The sequence below is a fragment of the Dermacentor variabilis genome, chromosome 5, assembly GCF_050947875.1.
Source record: "Dermacentor variabilis isolate Ectoservices chromosome 5, ASM5094787v1, whole genome shotgun sequence".
Classification (NCBI taxonomy): Eukaryota; Metazoa; Arthropoda; class Arachnida; order Ixodida; family Ixodidae; genus Dermacentor; species Dermacentor variabilis.
The window spans coordinates 173,998,015-174,017,998 of NC_134572.1; the positions used below are offsets into that span (position 1 = coordinate 173,998,015).

At 47.7% G+C, this 19,984-nt stretch overlaps 2 protein-coding genes across 2 annotated transcripts in view; one reads left to right on the plus strand and one right to left on the minus strand.

Annotated features, from left to right (window-relative positions):
- The window catches only part of LOC142583713 (ubiquitin carboxyl-terminal hydrolase 8-like), a 93,742-nt gene extending 78,011 nt beyond the window's left edge, over nucleotides 1-15,731 (minus strand). The window contains exons 1-2 of the mRNA XM_075694201.1: nucleotides 15,648-15,731; nucleotides 5-134 (exon numbers count right to left, since the gene is read on the minus strand). Of these exons, the coding sequence (XP_075550316.1) occupies nucleotides 5-123 (119 nt within the window). The 5' untranslated portion in view covers nucleotides 124-134; nucleotides 15,648-15,731. The remainder of the gene's footprint in view (nucleotides 1-4; nucleotides 135-15,647) is intronic.
- Nucleotides 15,732-16,114: 383 nt separating this feature from the next.
- Nucleotides 16,115-16,716, plus strand: LOC142583344 (uncharacterized). Its single transcript, XM_075693765.1, has 3 exons — nucleotides 16,115-16,349; nucleotides 16,410-16,491; nucleotides 16,582-16,716. The coding sequence occupies exons 1-3, from the start codon at nucleotides 16,149-16,151 to the stop codon at nucleotides 16,638-16,640; spliced, it is 342 nt and encodes a 113-aa protein (XP_075549880.1). The 5' UTR covers nucleotides 16,115-16,148; the 3' UTR covers nucleotides 16,641-16,716.
- Nucleotides 16,717-19,984: the final 3,268 nt, after the last annotated feature.

Sequence of the window (19,984 nt, forward strand, 5' to 3'; positions counted from 1 at the left end):
TTACATTCGGAGGTTCTTTCCTCTGAAGTGCTTGTCCTTGAGGTTGATGGCGTCACCATCTACTAGTTTCATTAGCTCCTCAAAGGAGTTGGCCACGTGAAGGCTCTTGGTGGCTACCGGCATCTTCAGTTTACCTGGAGAACGATACAAATGGCGGATAGCAAAGGCAGGATACTACAACAGGTGCGTAAGGAAACACTTTAAATTATAGTTACATGCAACAGGGTGGAGATGAAGACAGCCTTTTTTTTTTTTTGCTACGTCAGCGTCTAAATAACAACATTAGTGGGTATCCCACTGTATGCACAAAGCCTTTATGTCGTGCTAGACACACTCACAATATCAGGAAAAAGTCGCAGTATACCACAAGAATCTAAACTCCAGACTGCCGCTTAATGATTGCATCTCTCAGCCACTTCAATAATGCCACAACAATTAAAATATATATATATATATATATATATATATATATATATTGTAAAGGGGGTTTACTCGGGTCGTAGAGAAGCAGCGACTAACACGGCAACAGCAGGTAGGGCGCAGCCAGCGAACGAACTGGGTACGAGCCACGCGATGGCAACGGGGCTTTTTAGCCTGCCGATCTTCTTCGTCACAATCACCCCCAGAATTGAAGAGTAGCCATCCTGGCGACCTAGGAAGAGGTGGGCGGATCGTAGTACTGCTTCAGCCGGTCAATGTGTACAGCCTCTCACCCTCGTCGACGGAGATCGGGAGATGGCGATACGGGTTCGACCACGTAGTTCACTGGTGATGTTTGTGCAACCACGCGGTAGGGCCCATGGTACTTCGGGAGGAGCTTGGACGAAAGGCCAGGAGCAGCAACAGGCGGGACCCAAAGCCACACGAGTGAGTCGACGGGGAAGAGGTGAGGGGGAGGATTGAGGTCATGGCGCTCTTTTTGGCGGCACTGTTGAGCAGACGTCAAAGAACGGGCCAGTTGTCGGCATTTCTCGGCGTGCTGAGCAATCGCAGAAACAGGTGAGCATTCAGCAGGGTCCGGCCGGTACGGGAGAACAGTATCAATGGTGCTGGAGGGATGGCGGCCGTAAAGCAGAAAGAATGGCGAGAATCCAGTAGTAGCTTGAGAGGCAGTGTTATATGCGTAAGTGACGAACGGAAGTACAAGATCCCAGTTGGAGTGGTCAGATGCAACATACATTGATAGCATGTCACCAAGAGTTCTGTTGATTCGTTCTGTTAAGCCATTGGTCTGTGGATGATAAGCAGTAGTAGCGCGGTGAATAATTTGGCATTCAGATAGGAGTGACTGCAGGACGTCTGAGAGGAATACGCAGTCCTGATCGCTCAACAGTTCACGAGGTGCGCCATGGTGGAGAACGAAGTGGTTTAGAATGAACGAGGCGATGTCTTTTGCTGATGCAGCAGGCATGGCGGCGGTTTCAGCATACCGTGTCAAATGATCTACGGCCACAACAATCTATCGGTTGCCAGCACCACTAGATGGAAGAGGCCCGTATATATCCATGCCGACGCGGTCGAATGGCTGAGCTGGGCAGGGAAGTGGTTGGAGAGGTGCGGTGGTGAGATGCGGGACACATTTGCGTCGCTGGCAGGCAATGCAGGAGCGCACGTATTTGTGGACGAAGGTGTACATCCCTCGCCAATAATATCGCAGGTGAAGCCGTGTGTAGGTTTTCGACGCTCCGCCGTGGGTCAGACCACACTGCGGGTCAGAATGAAAAGCGGAGCATAAATCTTGTCATAGGTGGCGAGGCACTACTAAGAGCCATTTGCGGCCGTCATTGTGGTAGTTGCGGCGGTATAAAAGTGCGTCGCGGATTGTGAAATGCTGCGCCTGTCGGCGTAACGCTCGAAGTGCCGAAGTTGCCGGAGGATTAGACAAAAAGTCGAATATCATGACGATCCATGGGTCTTTTCGTTGCTCCGATGCCATGTCCAGGATGTCAAGTGGTGAGATGTCTTGTCTATAAGTAGAAGTGCTGCTGTCTGAAGTAACTGGGGAGCGCGAGAGGGCATCGGCGTCAGAGTGTTTGCATCCAGAACGATAGACGACACGGATATCATAGTCCTGAATTCGGAGGGCCCACCGAGCGAGGTGGCCCGACGGGTCTTTTAGGTTGGACAACCAGCAAAGAGCGTGATGATCCGTCACCACGTCAAAGCGTCGACCGTAGAGATATGGACGAAATTTTTGAAGAGCCCATACGATAGCCAGGCACTCTTTTTCTGTGACTGAGTAATTGGCCTCAGGTTTCATGAGGACACGACTAGCATAAGCGACTACGTATTCGGCATTAGTGTTCTTGCATTGTGCGAGCACGGCACCAAGGCCGACACCACTGGCGACAGTGTGAAGTTCTGTAGGTGCACTTGGATCAAAATGGCGCAAGACTGGGGGAGACGTGAGGAGGTGACAAAGAGTTGTAAAGGCATTATTAGAGGCTTCCGACCAAACAGAAAGTTCATTGTCGCCTTGAAGAAGTTGGTTAAGTGGTGCGATCACTGTAGCAAAATTGCGAACGAAACGTCGAAAATAGGAGCATAGGCCAATGAAGCTGCGGAGTGCTTTCAAGTTAGTGGGCTTCGGAAATTCGGATACGGCGCGAAGTTTATCAGGATCAGGAAGAATGCCTTCTTTGGAGACAACGTGGCCTAATATAGTCAGTTTTCGAGCTGCAAATCGGCACTTTCTTAAGTTAAGCTGGAGACCAGCATTCCGGAGACAGGTCAAAACTTGATGTAAACGCCGAAGATGGGTTGGAAAATCAGGAGAAAAGACGACAACGTCGTCGAGGTAGCAGAGGCAAGTATGCCACTTCAGGCCACGTAGGATGCCGTCGCATCATGCGTTCGAAGGTGGCGGGCGCATTGCACAGACCGAACGGCATCACAGTGAATTCATACAAGCCATCTGGTGTTACAAACGCAGTTTTAGAACAGTCAGCGTCAGCCATGGACACCTGCCAGTAGCCAGAGCGGAGATCTAAGGAGGAAAAAAACTCCGCTCCTTGCAAACAGTCAAGTGCGTCGTCAATACGTGGCAACGGGTATGCATCCTTTCGGGTAATCTTGTTAAGCCTTCGATAATTGACGCAAAATCGTATGGTGCTGTCTTTCTTTTTAACTAGTGCGACTGGTGATGCCCAAGGACTACTAGAAGGCTGGATGACACCGCGATTGAGCATATCGTTCACCTGGTCATTGATAGCGCGTCTTTCAGTCGCCGATACTCGGTCGGGACGCTGTCGAATTGGTGCATGGCTCCCAGTGTCGATAGTGTGCAAAACAGTCATTGTGCGGCCGAGTGATGTTGCTTGGCAATCAAAGGAGGAAGAGAAGCCTTGGAGCAAGCGAAGAAGTTTGTCGCGCTGTGTCGTCGTAAGGTCACTGGCAATAGCTGGCGTAAAAGAACGCGGTAGTGACTGTGGATGCGATGCCTCAAGAGCAGCAAAGAAGTGGAGTCATCCATCGTGTCAAATATTGAAGATGAGGTCAGTGGCTCTGCTCTGCCAAGGCTTTCACGGCGGCGTAAAGTAAATGGTTCAGCCGATGGGTTTGAGACGCACATGAGAGAGGCGCCAGCTTGGAACTCGAGGACAGCGAACGGCAGTGGTAGTGAACGGCGGCGAACTAAGAGTTCAGACGGAGCGAAGAGTACTGTGCCGTCATCTACATAGTCACAAGAGATACTGACAAGGGTGGAAGACCAGGCAGGTATAACGGTGTCTTCTGAAACAGAGATTTTGCGGCAATGGTTTTTATGGTCAGTGATAATATCAGTCGAAAACTGAAACAGCTCGATTTCGGCGTGGGCGCAGTCAATGATCGCATGATGTGTGGAGAGAAAGTCCCAACCTAATATGACGTCGTGTGAACATGATGGCAACAAGATGAATTCTATGATATAGAGGACGTCCTGAATTACGACACGAGCAGTGCAGGCGCCGGATGGCTCGACATGCTGCACGTTAGCAGTTCGAAGAGACAGTCCAGAAAGCGGCGTCGTCACTTTTCCTATCTTGCGGCAAATACGGGCATCTATCGCTGAAAGTGCAGCGCCGGTGTCGACAAGTGCTAGCGTCAATGTTCCTTCTATTGCGACTTCAATAACGTTCTTCGGGGAAGTGTGAGGCCTCATACATTTCGCTGGCACCGCAGTTCTCGCCTCCTGAACTGCGATATTTAGTTTTCCTGGCACAAAGGGCTGCGACGACGGTGCATGGGGGAAAGCGAGCGGCGGCGAGGAGAAGGTGAACGGCGAGCGGCAGAGAATGCGGTGTCGACAACAGGAGGAGATTCAAAGGTGTCCGAATAGTTGCGGCGTTGGAAACGTGGCGCATATGGACGCACATTGTTGGGGACGTTCGGTGTGAGGCGACAGTGACGGGCGACATGTCCAGCATGGCCACAATAAAAACAAATCGGGCGATTGTCTTCCGTACGCCAATGATCTTGAGGTCGTGCATACTGCACCAGTGGCCGGACTGGAGCGGATACGGGCGGGCGCAAAGGCGGGCGAAGGGGACCGTAGGTCTGTGGTGCAGGCCTCGAAGCGACTTCGGCGTACGTCAGGGGAGCGGCAACCGGAGCCTGCTGGAAAGAAGGTGGAATGTGGTCGGCTACCTGCTCCTTGATGACAGAGTGGAGAGCGGGCGCCAACGGAGAATTCGACTGGCCGTGTGTAAGGGGAATCAGAGAAAGCTGACGAGCCACCTCTTCACGGACGAACTCGTTGATCTGTTGCAGTAGCGATGTGTTATCCGGGGAAACAGCCAAGCTCGACATTGAAGTCACCTGAGGAGGAGATTGGCGGGTGGCTAGGCGTTGTTTGCGGAGTTCGTCGAAGCTTTGGAAGAGACTGACGAGTTCAGAGACTGTCGCCGGATTTTTCGCCAACAGCATCTGGAAGGCGTCGTCTTCAATGCCTTTTAAGATATGGCGGATCTTCTCGGCATCAGCCATTGTGCCGTCAAAGCAGTTGCAGAGGTCGACAACATCTTCTATATAACTTGTAAATGTCTCCCCGCACTGTTGCGCATGACTGCGCAAACGTTGCTCGGCGCGAAGCTTGCGAACGGCGGGGCGCCCGAATACCTCCGTCACGTTAGTTTTGAAGGCTGACCACGTCGTGAGATCACGTTCATGGTTGCGGTGCCACACGCTGGCGACACCGCTCAAATAAAAGGATACGTAATTCAGCTTTTTGGTGTCGTCCCAGTGGTTGTGGATGCTCACCCGGTCGTAGTCAGCGAGCCAGTCTTCTACGTCATGGTCTTCGGTACCGCTGAAGATGGGTGGGTCGCGTTGACGCAACGGACCGGGGCAGACCACGGTAGTCATTGGGGCAGCGGGTTGTGGTTGCGGTGGTCCTTCTTCCGGCATAATGAAGACAGGCTGCAGTGTCCGGTTACGAAGTTCCAGAATTCCGGTTGTACCCAGCAGCTCCACGAATTGTGAAGGGGGTTTATTCGGGTCGTAGAGAAGCAGCGACCAACACGGCAACAGCAGGTAGGGCGCAGCCAGCGAACGAACTGGGTATGAGCCACGCGATGGCAACAGGGCTTTTTAGCCTGCCGATCTTCTTCGTCACAATATATATATATATATATATATATGTAAAGAGCCTGCTGCTACTCACCAACTTATGTCACCCTCCTCCTCCTGTGTGTGTGTGTGCGTGTGTTTTTCCCATCTTTCTTTTCTTTTTTTTTCCTCACTGACCTCCATGCCCAACATACATGGGACTCCGCCTTCCTCTTGCTCGGCATCGTTGCAAATAAGGCAGCTGTAAATCTTCCAAAGCGCTGAGGGAAAGTCAATCACTGTCACAACAGTCCATTTCTGTTTGATGTACACGTATCTGAGAATGACCGGCACCAATGTGTGAGCAAGGCGAACAATGGCGTGTGTGATGAGAGCGTGTGTGTTTGATCACAAAAGCAAAGCAATGGCGATAGTATGATGGCAACAGCATGAAAACTGTCTTTTTTTTTTTTGCATTCCAACATAGAAATGCTACAACCTGTTTTGTTATGACCCAAGCCAATACTGACAGTGGTACAACGCCAACAAAGATGCTGCATAGTGTTTACCGTTATAGTACACGGAAAATATTGAGGAACGTGGGCCGATCCCAAAAGTGGTGCTGTCTAGTGCAGTGGCTCAAAGTGCTAGCTGTTACGACAAATGAATGGGAGAAACTGAGAGGCTCCTCTTTTTATAAGCAACGTAAGCAAAAGGTAGTGGCAAGTCTGTGGCAGAATCGACACTGGCATCTGTGCAGGTGCTCTCCCTTGTGCTATGCAATATGAAGCGTGAATCATTCACCTCAAAAAGCTAGTTGCCGTTGAAATGAGAGGAGTATGTGTGCGATCGTGGCATAATGTTTAGGGAATTTGGCTGTGTTTGGCTCAATGTGGGTGTCATCACGCTTTCAACTGAGAAAATGAGTGGCACAGTAATACTGGTCTGGGATGATAATAAGTGCCAAAAGTTTTTACATTTTGCAGGATACATCAACTTGCACCAAGCACCAACCAACACCGACATCCTCCCAGGAAAGTGGACAAGGAACTGCAAACACTAGTGGTAGAGGTATTCAACGTTAAACCAAATGAGAAAGAAGAGCCTCCACTCCCACCCCCCCTATCACTATGGCTCAGCTGCAGTAGTGCAGATTGCCTAAGGTTCCCAAACCAGGTCTGCCACTCTCGCTCAATGTAGACTTCGCATACTCACACAACTCATCCAACTATTTGCATCTCATTCTGTGTTCACTTGTGGGACGTATGTTTTCAAATGTGAAGGACTCTATGCACTATATGAAAGCACTGCAAGATGCTTCATCGACAATGAGCACCTGATGATGTTGTCCGATGTGAAATCAATGTTTACGTTGGAGTCAACCAAATTTGCTGTGAATTTGTGCAAGGCCACCTTCAGAAAAAAACATTCTCTCCCCTCAAGAACGTAATTTAGGGTAGATGACCTCTGCTGCCTCCTTTAGCTTCTGCTTGAGCAACACATGGTGTTTGATCAAGAAATATGCAGGCAGAAACACTTAGTGTTTGGTTTTGTTGTGTTCAGCACTTCAGTGGGATTTTTGATCTTTGTAACCTGCAATAACATGACATCGGAAGCTGGTGAGTGTACTGACCTGGTTACGTGGCAACCTCTGCCGCAGGTGTCTGCACAGTAAATGAATGCCTTATGTGTGAACCTTCAGTCTGATATGATTCGTCTCTTGGAACATCTGAACTATATACAACCAAGAATTCAGTTTACAGCAGAATAAGAGAACAATAAATGTATTCCTTTCCTGAATGTTCTCATTGAATGTAGTGACAAGGGTCTTGCCAAAACAATTTACAGGAAGCCTGCCCATGCGGGACGAAACCTCAGCTTTTGCTACCCCGACCTGATGGATCCTAAATGTTCTCTTGCTATGACTCTCTTCAGACACACCATTCGCGTGTGCTCAACAGAAGCTTCACAGAAGAGAGAAATTGAAAGAGTGTAGACACAAGAACACCATCCAACGACAAAGCCACTAACACAATGAAACCTGTGCCCATCCACTGAGCTTGTGGGTTAAGCGAAACTAGGGGGAGAATCTAGAGGGACTACAGCACTTAAATAGTGCATGTGCCTATCTCAAGGGACACAAATCATTTTAACCAAGGCCAGAGCGGGATATGACATGACAAACAGCATCATAACCTTATGACAGTGGCAACAGGAATGCCTCAACTGCCCACAATCCGTTCACAGAATGAAATGCTATGTGTGCATCATTGAGGTTGCTCCAAGCATGCATCACCTCATTCAGGAATGTGACAAAGTAAGGCCATTCTGGGACAAGTACCGACCTAAGTTACTGGCATCACTTGAGGAATAGGTCTGGTTTTGGGTTAACATTAAAGAGACACTTACTTTTGCTATGAAGCTTTTGATGTGAAACTCCCATAGTGAGCTATGCTTAACCAGACCTCCTTGCCCTTCACCTACTTTTTCAAGGAGGTGTCAAGCCATCATCTAAATATGTGATTATCTCTCTCTGCCACTGAACAAGAGCCATTTGCCCTGTGCAAAACATTTGCTGGAAGAATCAAGTTACCTGGGAGTTGATTGCAAAGTACCATGCGGTGAAGAGTGATGGTTTGGGCTAGTTGGTTTTCCATTTCAGATTGTGTGATACAGCACGAAACAGGGACAAGGGACCTCGTTTTTTTGTCGCGTCCCTTGTCCCTGCTTCGTCCTGTACCACACAATCTACCATGCTGAGACTGTGATCATCTTATATTTGAAAATCAGATGTTTTAAACAATGAACCAAGAATCATCGAACAGACATGACCAAAGGGCACACAGCTTTTAACACTTTGGCTGCATACAATGCAAACACAGACCACAACACAAGCAGACTGTCTGTAACTACCACTGCCAAAAGCAAAATAACAATCAACAAACGCTCCCCTCCCATCCCTGCATATTTACTCTTGTGTCTACATGCTCAACATGACATGGGGAAGCACTCTGGACATATATATATATATATATATATGTGTGCGTGTGTGCATGCATATATATATATGTATATATATATACACACGGTCTTTGCACCATTTGTGCTGTACATGTAATTTCTGTCACCTATCCTTTAGTTAATCGTGAATTGCAAGGGTATGGGTCCACCCTTTATTGTGCACAACGTCAATTATTTATGCTTTTATGTTTTGAAGTGGTTGCCCCTTACCAGTATGTTTCACCGCACTCTTGCTTTTGGTGGTCGAACTATGGTGAACAATTTAAGCAAACTCAGTAGATACACTCCTCAAACCTTAAAAAAATGATAGCAACTCATTATAAAACATGGTTTGGCATCATTCATATGTAGCAGTTAGTTTTGCCATTGCATGAAAACATTTAGGAGAATATAACAAGTCGAAAGCTTAGGAAGCACAGCATACACCTGTTGATTGGCTGACACAATCCGTCATCAAATGACGAATAAAAGGTAGTAGCTTTTATGAACTATGTAAAAGTGTTCAAAAGTGTATAAATTTTAGTAACACTGTCGCTAGAACTCGCAAGTGAAAACTGTCAGCGAGGCTGTCACGAAACACTGTGCACGTTGTTAAGAACGGCCCACTGACATACAAGTTTTGCCAACCAGTTGCGACCGCAGGTGGCAACTTTTCCTGGAGCGTTGCCGCAAACCTCTAGCCACGGCATGACTGAGTCGACTGTGTGTCGAGAACAATACGCGCATCCTCAACTCTCCGTCGCTGCAGCCGAGTTCGACGAAGCAGGCTTTGTGCCTGCACTCGTCACCGCCGCCCTGGTCTGCCGCGAGCGGCGAAGCGCCACGGGAACGTCGACAAAGACCCCTTCCCATGCACCGTTCTTGCAGTAAGCCCCGAGTTCTACGAAGTCCGTGTGATGTCGGTTCCGGACCATGAACCTGTGTGCGCGTGTGTGTATGTAAGTTGTCCCGCGGAGAGGCGGCTTGTTTACGATGACTGGACGAACGTTTTCCGTCACCTTGCAATTGAGGGGAGGACCGAGTGTTTATAAACCGCTGTTGTGCGGCTGCTCAATACACTCTCTCAAGCAGTCATGTTAGAGTGATAAAATTTCTCTCGCAGTCACGTTAGACTGATACTCTCTCAAGCAGTCATGTTAGACTGACACTCTCTCAAGCAGTCATGTTAGACTGACATACTTTCTCTCGCAGTCATGCTATATATAGACTGATGAACTGCGTGTAAATACAGTAAATAAGCCCATATTCCTCGTTCTCGATGAGAAGCAGTCCTTCCCTTCATCAACGTCCTCAGCGTGGATAAGTTGGACGACGGCATGGGCCAGCTACCTTCTAATTCATGCCGGACTCCAATCTTGACAACGGGTTACGAGCGATGGGATTGAGCCCCCAATCCCAACAACTGGCTGACAGCGGTGAGATGGACTTTGCGACGTGGTGCTGTGTCTGCGGTGAGTGCTTGGTTCTTGCTTTGATTCTCTAGGCTTCATTTTGTGGTTATTCTGTTTAGAACACTAGGGAAGCTAGATTGTTGAGTGTTAGGTAGGTTGTTTTCCTAGCTAGATTTAGCGAGCAGGACTAAGGCAGTAAAGCAGCAATCATGGAGTTAAAGAAACTGCTCACAGACGAATTGTTGATTGTTGGTGAGGAACTGGGCCCAGATGTACGCAAGGAAATGCTAAAATCGGAATTATTGGAGCTAATTTCCGAACAGGCCAGTGAGGAAGAAATTGAAATGGGATTGGAACTTCTAAAGAAGAGAGAGAAACGGCAAAGAGAAAGAGAAAAACGGGACAGAGAAAAACGAGAGAGAGAGGAACGCGATAAAGATCGCGAGTTAAGAAAAATGCAACTTGAACTTGAAATCAAACATTTGGAGTTGTCTCAAGGAGGTGAAGGGGCTCTGGGATGATCAAGTGAGGCAAAATCATACTGCATCGACAGGCTATTAAAGCCATTTGAGGTCGGGACCGACATAGGCTTGTTCCTAAGCAATTTTAAAATGACTTGCAAGAAGATGAACTTTGGTCCAAGTACATGGCCACAGTGGTTGCTGTCTATGTTGCCGTGTGAGGCTGCAGAGGTAATCGCCAGACTCAGTGCGGAAGATGCATATGATTATGCGAAGGTCAAGGCCAGTCTTCTGAAGAAATACCGCCTTTCAGCCGAAGTTTTTCGGCAAAGGTTTAGAAGCACATGCAAGAAAGATAGCGAGGGGTATCCAGAGTTTGCATACGGCTTAAAGGCCAGCCTAGTCGAGTGGCTGAAAAGCGCTGAAGCGTACGACAGCAGAGACATGATCATTGAATGCATGTGTCTAGAGCAGTTTTACAAAAGCATCCCCCAAGCTGTGAAACTGTGGGTACAAGAGAGAGGGAATGTAAACACTGTGGAAAGGGCAGCTGAATGAGCTGAAGAGTACTAAACGCGTAGAAAGTTGAACGCCGAGGACGGAAATTGGGACGGTCGAAACGGACCGCGGAAACCATTTCCGTTCAAAAAGGGTTCGCAGATTAGACGATCGGAGCCTGTAGACATGGAGGAAAAGCCCGCAGAAAAGAGCGAGGAGAAACTTAACGATGAAACCGCACGAAAGGAGCAGAAAAGAAAATTCGAATCTTTCAGACCAATTTGCTGTTATAAATGCCACAAACTGGGACATATAGCTGTAAACTTAGGAAGCCCAGTGTAGTTTTTTCCTACGTAGAGGAAAAAGACGAGAATATGGAACTTTTAAGCCCATATTTTCACGACCTGCAAGTTAATGGCAAACCATGCCGAGTGCTAAGAGACAGTGCCGCCATGATGGACATTGTCCATCCGTCTTACATGACGGTAGATGACTTCACTGGAGAAGTAGCATGGATCAAACAGGTTGTAGAAGAACACAGCGTGTGTCTGCCCATGGCCAAAGTCAAAATCAGTGGACCACTCGAGGAGCTAGAGACTGAGGCTGCAGTTTCCAAATTTTTGTCACTGCAGTACCTTTACATCTTTTCGAATCTTCGAATCAGATACTGCGTGCCAAAGGGCTTAAATTGGGAGAGGGCGTAGTACAGGCATTGATGCGAAGCCAAGCTCGTAAGATCGCGTCGCTTTCGGCTGAAAATGCACAAGCTGCTCCAGCGGAAGCAGAAAAGGGGATAACTTCAATACCCGAATCCGAGCTAGGCTCGAGGGACCAAAAAACAGTTGAGGAGAGCCTGCCAGCTGACCAGGTCAATGAGAGCATAGCACTAGAGTGTCAAAGTTCAAGCCTGCAGGAAGAGCAAGGTGACGCAGTTGCAAGCGAGAGAGGGGCTTTATTATCACCGGTCTCAAAGAACTTTGATAAGCTCTTACGTGTGGACAGAGAGTCATTGGCAGCCGAGAAAAAGATGGATGACAGCTTAGCTAAACTACATCACACAGCTAAAGAAGGCATTGCTAGGCGCAACGTGACGATACATGAGAGAGGAGGATTGTTGTATCGGCACTACAGAGATCGAAAGGGTAGGATTTTAGATCAGTTAGTCGTACCTACTAAGTACAGTGAGGACCTTTTGAGTCTCTGTCATGGAAATGGGTGGTCCGGCTACCTAGGCATAAACAAGTCAAAGGAAAGATTGCTTATGGAATACTACTGGCCTGGCTGTTTCAAAGACGTAGAAAACTTTGTAAGGTAATGCGACGCCTACCAGCACTCGGGTAAACCAGGAGAGACATGGAAAACTCCACTAAAGTTAGTGACCTTAATAACAGAACCTTTCAGACGACTTGTGATAGACACGGTAGGGCCTCTACCAAAAACAAAATCGGGTACAAGGTTTTCAGAAGCAATCCCTCTGAAAGAGCTCAGCTCCAACGAAGTAGTAGATGCGGTTTTGACAGTGTTTGCATGAGTTGGGTTTCCAGCCGAAATTCAGGCGGATCAAGGGTCAGTATTCACCAGCGCACTGACTTCCACATTCTTGCAAAAGTGCGGGGTAAAGTTAATACACAGTTCTGTCTATCACCCTCAGTCAAACAATGTAGAGAGGTGGCATTCGTGCTGAAGCGAGTTAAGAGCACAAGGAGGACTGGGAGAACTGTCTGCCGGCAACATTGTTTGCTTTGCGAACGGTTCCACATAAGGCTACAGGGTTCTCGCCAGCAGAACTCCGTTCTCCACTGAGAATGTTAAGAGAGATGTGGGAAGAAAGAGGAGAGAGTCCAACAGTGGTTGAATACGTGCTAGATTTGCTGGAACGGCTAAGGGCAACCCAAGAACTAGTCGAAAAGAACATGGGAGAAACGCAAAAGGACGCCAAATTCTATTACGACAAGAATGCGAGGCTTCGTACATTTAAGGCCGGAGACCAGGTAATGATCCTCAAACCTTCCAGAAAGAACAAGCTTGAAGTTCACTTGCATGGGCCTGTTAAAGTGTTGCATAAACTTTCAGATACTAACTATACTCTGAAAATGCCCGGTCGCAGGAAGGAGGTGAGGATATATCACTGCAATTTGATGAAGCCGTACATACAGCGGAGCGGAGTCGTTAACTATACCATCAAAGAGCAGGATGGCACTAGTACCAAGTTTAAGGAGCATAGGGCGACCTCCAACTCTGAAGTCGGCACAGAATAAGTAGTAAAATATTCGGTAAGCTCGCACGCTCTAAGACCCGAGCAGCTAGATGAGCTAAAAGAGGTGTTAGAGGAATATCTCGACAGATTCAGCGATCGGCCGGGTAGAACCGAACTAATAACGCATGAAACAGAGCTGACATCAACCGAACCCGTAAGATCAAAGCCTTACAGGGTGTCTCCAAGACAGAGAGTAACTATGGAGGCAGAAATACAGCGCATGCGAGAGTTGGGAGTTATTAAGCCCGCTGAGAGTGACTACACGTCACCGCTAATACTGGTAGAAACCCCTAACAAGGACCCTCGTCCATGTGTTGACTACAGGAAGTTAAATGCCATCACTAGGGACCAGCTGTACCCGATACCCAACATTGAGGAACGAATTGAAAGTGTTAGCGCTGCTAAATACATTTCAACTATAGATCTCGTGTGGGGGTTTTGGCAAGTTTCCCTTTCAGAAAGTGCCAGCCGCTATGCCGCATTTATCTCACCTGTAGACACTTTTCGCCCTCTCGCACTCAGCTTCGGGCTGAAGAACGCGCTGTTTAGCTTCTCTAAGTTAATGGATATTGTCCTTAAAGTCTTGCAGCAGTTCGCCTTGCCATATCTCGGTGATGTAGCAATTTTTTCGGACAGCTGGGAACAACACGTATCGCACCTCAAACAGGTCTTCTCATGGTTGAGGGAAGCCGGCTTAACGATAAAAGCGGAAAAGTGTAGATTTGGGTGTTCACAGGTTACTTATCTGGGCCATGTTGCCGGCCAGGGCACGAGACGGCCGGCCGAGCTGAAAATAGCTACGATTGGAGAATTTTCTCAGCCGCGCACGAAAACAGACATTTGTTCATTCTTGGGACTTGTGGGGTACTATCAACGGTACATTCCGAATTACTTGCAAATGGCAAGTCCATTAATGGACGCCCTCCGAAAGGGAGCACCGAGTAGTGTACACTGGGATAAGGACAAAGAGAACCCTTTCCAAAGTTTGAAAATGCTATTGGTTTCTCATCCTGTGCTTCGCACGCCAGACTACACAAAGGAATTTATAGTTCAGTGCGACGCAAGTGACAGAGGTATGGGCGTGGTACTTAGTCAGGTCGGCGATGATAACGAGGAGCATCCTATCCTCTATGCCAGCCGTAAACTAAATATAAGAGAGGAAGCCTACAGCGTTTCAGAGAAGGAATGCGCTTTTTTGGTTTGGGCCGCCCAGAAATTGTCATGTTACTTGTATGGAGCAAAGTTCATCTTCGAGACCGACCACTGTTCTCTGACGTGGCTCAATCGAGTGTCACACAAAAATGGCCGCTTGCTCCAATGGAGTCTCACTCTCCAAGAGTACTACTTCTCCGTTAGACACAAAAAGAGAAAGTTGTATAGCAATGCGGATGGTTTGAGCAGGCTAATTTGAATTCTGCGTTTGAGGGTCCCGCCTAAATTTTAGGGTTATTAGTGTTAATTTTGTTAAGCCAAGAAGATCCCCTCTCATTTAGCAGGATTCCCTCCATGATTGCTGAATTTGTCAGCACGAAATTGCTTCAAAAATTGGCATAGCGAAATGCAGCATTTTTTGTTTCTGCACTTATGTTTTCTTTGAAGCCTAGTGGGTCTAAAGTGAGAGCCAAGGTACGTCATCTCGGCGCAGAGCCGTGTTGTGGGGTTCGATTGAGGCCCCAATCACAACAACGTCGAACACTAATAATTAAACACCACTATGACTGAGCTCACAGAATGGCTCGGGAACACATAAAAATGATTTAGATTTCAAGGCGCATGTCAAGCACAAAACTGGAACAACCAGAGCACCTTGAAAGGGCATCGAGAAACTTGCGAAGAATGCACAAAACTACTCGAGAGTGAAGTAGAAAGGGTGGCAACGTAGGACATGGAGGTACAGTGAACAAAGCACGACCCAACACAATTTTAGCTCATCAGGGCCCAGGACAGCAGAACAAGGAAGCGGGCATACGGGCAGCTTCACCTGCAGCAAAATCACCCCGTCGCTACAGCTTTAATTCAGGCACTCGCAATGGCGCGCTGATACACAATTAAAGGCAATGAACAAGTGATAGCCGGTGACATTTCCTGTGGTAACTAGCAAAAAAGCAGTTTTGTGCAAGGCAATGAAGGAGGGTAGGATGCCAAGCGAAACTTGAAACACTCGCCACACTTATCAAGCGCACGACGCGAGAAAGATCGCATTTGTAAACGCGGAAAGCGCTAAACAACAAACGAAGATGTGACATATCGATACTGTCGTTGCGCGTTAACGGCGATGAGAGGTCGTCCACCGGCCAATGATGCGCGAAAATAAGTAACAGCGTTAACATGCTGGAACACTGTAATAAGCCGCCGCATTGAAATCTACTGCAGTCTCGTTTAGCTGTAGTGTACGCCGTGAAACTGACATCCCCAAATCGTGATCACGGCACGTTCAGCTAGCATGAACTAAAAAAGAATGCTAAGAAAAAAACATTCTGTCAATGAACGAACCTGAGACGCGATTACGCTGGGAAACTGCAGTTTGCGAAGTGCTTTGCTCGTCGACTTCGACAGACACAGTCGCGAGACGAGGCCACTTACCTTTGCAACAGTGCCAAGATCGTACGAAGGCCGCTTGTATTTCACATTGACGACACGTAATCCGATCTTTCAAGTTCCAAGTGTTGAACAGTGAACGTGTAATTTGACGGCATTTTTAATCGCACAACTGAAACCCAGTGCACGCAAACGCAAGCGAAAACAACACGAAATCGAAATTGGCCCAACCAGCGGCCAAAGCCATCTTGATTCTTACTACGGCATGGCTAACGTCACGCTTTATGATCATGTGACGTTCAAATATCACTTGTATAGTATTTCATCACCCATGGAAATTAAATAACTTCAATATAATTAAAAAATAAATAAAACAGTTGCTCATGTTTTAAAGTATTTATTGGTCGCGCTACTGCAGCAACCAAAAGAAGCAAACGAGACAGAAAGAAAACAAGCATGGCGGAACTAAAGTTTGTTCAGTATCTATTGGACGAAGAGAAACTTATCTTGCAAATTATGGAAAAATTTCAGAGCCAAGTAAACAAGCTCAGGGTCGAGGAGATGAATCTGCTGAGCGCACTTCGTGATAAGCAGTTCGAAGAGACGACCGCTGAACGACCTATGCAAGAGGAAGAGCTGGCGGCGGTTGATTTGACGGTAGTAATGTCAGCTGGCTGGGGCGTGTGTTGGATTGAACACTTTGCTTTTACTTTCCAGGGTAGCAAGGCTGAAGTTGAAAACGACGAGGGGCCGACGAATTCCGAGTTCATTGACCTGCGAGTTGGTAGCATCCTAAGCAGTGAGTAGACCTCGTTGATGGTGCACCGTAATGTATGAAACTCTATGGTGCACCGTGTTTTCAACGTGTTTCCCTTCTCTCCTGTCGCAGCACCGATGGATAATTCAAGCGAGCCTCGAGACATCAGTGAAGAGGAAGACGAGACGTAAAGCCCAGATTGCCCCCGACTTCGTGTAAAATATGTGGTATATATAAAAATAAACTTGTGGTATTTATAAAAATAAATTTCACGCACTGAACGTTAATCGGTTCAACTCCAGTAAGGTGGAATGCACCGCGTTGACAGCGCGTCGCGTCGTTCTTGAAGACGACCGCGGGTCTAGTGAAGAAATAGATCAGTGCCTGAGGCTGTGGAAATCAGTGGCTGCTTAAGAAAAAAGTGGGGAGGGGGCGATGCGGAAGAGGAAGACTGGCATGATGGGCGATAGTGGTCACTTGACCACAAATATGGTGGGTCGAGTATCAGCAGTATTAGTCATTTAAATGATACCCGCCCTACTTGTGCTGCTCCCTACGCCTGTGACTCGCACATTGGGGAGTGCAAGTTAGCTGTTTCTGCAGGGTACGTTTTACGCGCAAGCGTAACTGGCCAGCTCGTGAAATCGGCGGTGTTTGTCTGAAGCCAGCGAACGAGGAAGGCGCCTGGGCCTCCGTGCTGGCCCCGGTTTGTCTGCACATTTAATTAGCACTAGGGGCAACGACAATGCAGAAATGTGAGGATAAACTCGCTGAGCATCCTTCATACTCTCTAACCTAATTTAAGCAAAGGCGTGGAACACAACGTCTGGCACTCATATGCCTGAAATTGCGCTGCTGGAATGTTTGCTATTAATGGAAAATGAAAAAATTTCTGAACCTACCCCGCATACTATTAAATAATACGTTGAGCATGCACTGGGAGGTGGTTATTTGCAGCACTATATTGCACTCTGTTATGGGTGGTGCTCCCCCTTACCACTGTGCCTTACCCGCACACGGAAGCCAACTGGTACTTCGAGTGCCACTTCCTCAAGCAACGCTTATGGAACCCTGTGCAATGCGTGCCACCGCCTGTGATCACAGGCACTGCAACTAGAGGTGCAGCGTCTCTTTGGCAGTGTCTCAAAGCGCTAGCTATCGCAAGAGAAGAATGCGAGAATGCTCCCCTTACCACCCTGCTGCTATGCAGTACTGAACGGTACTACCCTGTCATTACCACCATACTGTCCCACGGTGTGGTTGCACGGTCTTTCTCTTGAAAGCGATTTGCTTTGGGGGCACAGTGTAGGTAGGTCGACAGCTTGTAGCATTGCATGCACTGTGTTCTCACTGCTCAGTTTGCGTTGAAGCGATAGACAGCACTAAGCTTGCTTCCCTCGCTGCTGCTGCCATGATTCCTCAAGCCAGCCTTTCGACAGTGAGTGTCGCGGTCATCTAGTGTGAAATGTTCATGTTTGCCTGTGTGCGCTGACAAACATGCTAGTTAGATAGCAAGCGAATGTTTGCAACGGGGCCTTCTACTCCGACAGCTGCTGCTTATAGCTAGGACGTGCGAGCCCCCTCTTGAATACGATCTGCATTGCGGACAGTGTAGGCATCTGGCCGCATTGAGGGCCAGTAGTGTGTGCACTATAGTACTCGTACGCTTGTGCGTCACCTGCGTTCACCAAGTGAAACATCGCTGTAACATTTTTCGTTGGGTGCTTGTTTTGCTGTGATATCATTTTGTGTAACACCAAGTACATTTGTTATTGAAGATTTACATCAGTACACACAAGGAAATCCTGCTGGAATCTGTCGAGCGGAATGACTTCACTTATATCTTCATTCTGTATGGAAATAAATTGACTAGGAGACGAGTCAGGTGGTTCTGGTGGGCGAGTTGGCGCGTAGTGAGGGTATGAAGGTCCAGGATGCGGAGACGTCATCACAAGTAGGAGCAGACAGCACAAACACAGGTCTTACAATGCTATTGCATGAAAATGTCCCAGGGATCTTGGCTGTGCATGTGCAAAAAACATGCAAGAAAAGAACACTGGACGGCAACGAGCACATGCTCAGCAAGATAGCTTCACTCTGGTTCAGGAACTGAAACTCTTTATGAGTTGGGCAGGAAGTTCACTTGCACACATTTCTGTGCCCAATTTTCTTAAACATGGAAAGCTTCACGCTGTTGCCTTTCCAGTCTGTTTCGCTCCCTACCTATGACCGACACGTACATATGTGATGATTTACGTATAGGAAAATAGGGCTCATGATTGTGCATAAGTGAAGTGAATGTCCAACTAATCGATAAAACATTGAGTTCTTGGCTACCGTGCAGTGTCCACATATGTGAACACCTTTTTTAAAGCCAAGTACTCCTGAGCGAAAACTTAAGAGGCATTAAAATTGTGCACCTTTCTCACCTGGACCATGGTTTACTCAGCTTCCAAAGTAGGATGCCATACGAAATCAAGAGTTTGATGAAATCTCGTCTGGTCGGGAAGTAACAGCATAACAGGAATAACATACACAAGATGCCTGAAGTGATTATTGACGCATATTTAAGCTGAAGGTTTTATGCCTCTCAGCTCGGTGAACAAGGGTTCCGTGTGGAAGCCGAAATGTTTAAGAATTTTTAGACAACCCCACTTTCGTTGGTGTCCTGTTTTCATTCCTATTAATGCCATATCTTGGCTGAGGTGGCTGTTATATAGAAGAAGAAAAAAAGAAACTGCATGCACCTTGTGAGGTGCTTTCGCATGTTGTGTATACATTTATGGACATGGCATTCTGCCTTCAAAATGCTTTTTATATCACCTGTTTCTTTTATGCGAGTTCCTGGAATACTGTGAATTGCACTTTTAAAAAGAGTTACTCATTTACTTCAGACAGCGAAAAGTACTTTTCAATGCAGAAAACACTGAAGGAAGAAAGAATGTGACAGGACAGAGTGCACACTAACAAACAAGTTGATTAATGTGATTAGCATTCGTTGCCTCATCATCAACATCAGCCCATCCATGTTCACAGCAGGACGAAAGCCTCTCACGGAGATCTCCAATTACCTATGGCCTGCACCAACTGATTCCAACTCGCGCCCACAAAATTCCTAATTTCATCACTCCACCCAGTTTTCTGCCGTCCTCGACTGCGCTTCACTTCTCTTCGCACCAGGGGCGTAGCCAGGGGGGGGGGGCTTATGGGGCTTCAGACCCCCCCCCCCACCCCGAAATATTTTTGTGCTGTCCATGCACCGCCGACCAAAGCAACCTCCGGCGCCGGAAATCATTCTGGATTTCGTCTAGAACATCTTTTTCACGCTCGAAAAGCCATTTCACCGCGAAAATTGCGAACTCGGGCTGGATTTCGCGGCAACGCCCATGCACCGGGAGTCGCATAACGCAAGCAGCCCCATTCGAGCACAAAGTTTCAAGGACGTTTTGATGGCGAACGGGCTCGCCGCGGCATCTCGCGGAGGCCGCGGAAACTACACTCTATCATAGAATTTACGGAGCGCGTGGATGTCAAT

Excerpts from the sequence above, each read along its gene's own strand:
- LOC142583344 (XM_075693765.1), top strand. The coding sequence starts at position 16,149 with ATGGCGGAACTAAAGTTTGTTCAGTATCTATTGGACGAAGAGAAACTT. Across the intron at positions 16,350-16,409 it reads TGGCGGCGGTTGATTTGACG|GGTAGCAAGGCTGAAGTTGA; the intron begins GTAGTAATGTCA and ends TTTACTTTCCAG. Across the intron at positions 16,492-16,581 it reads AGTTGGTAGCATCCTAAGCA|CACCGATGGATAATTCAAGC; the intron begins GTGAGTAGACCT and ends CTCCTGTCGCAG.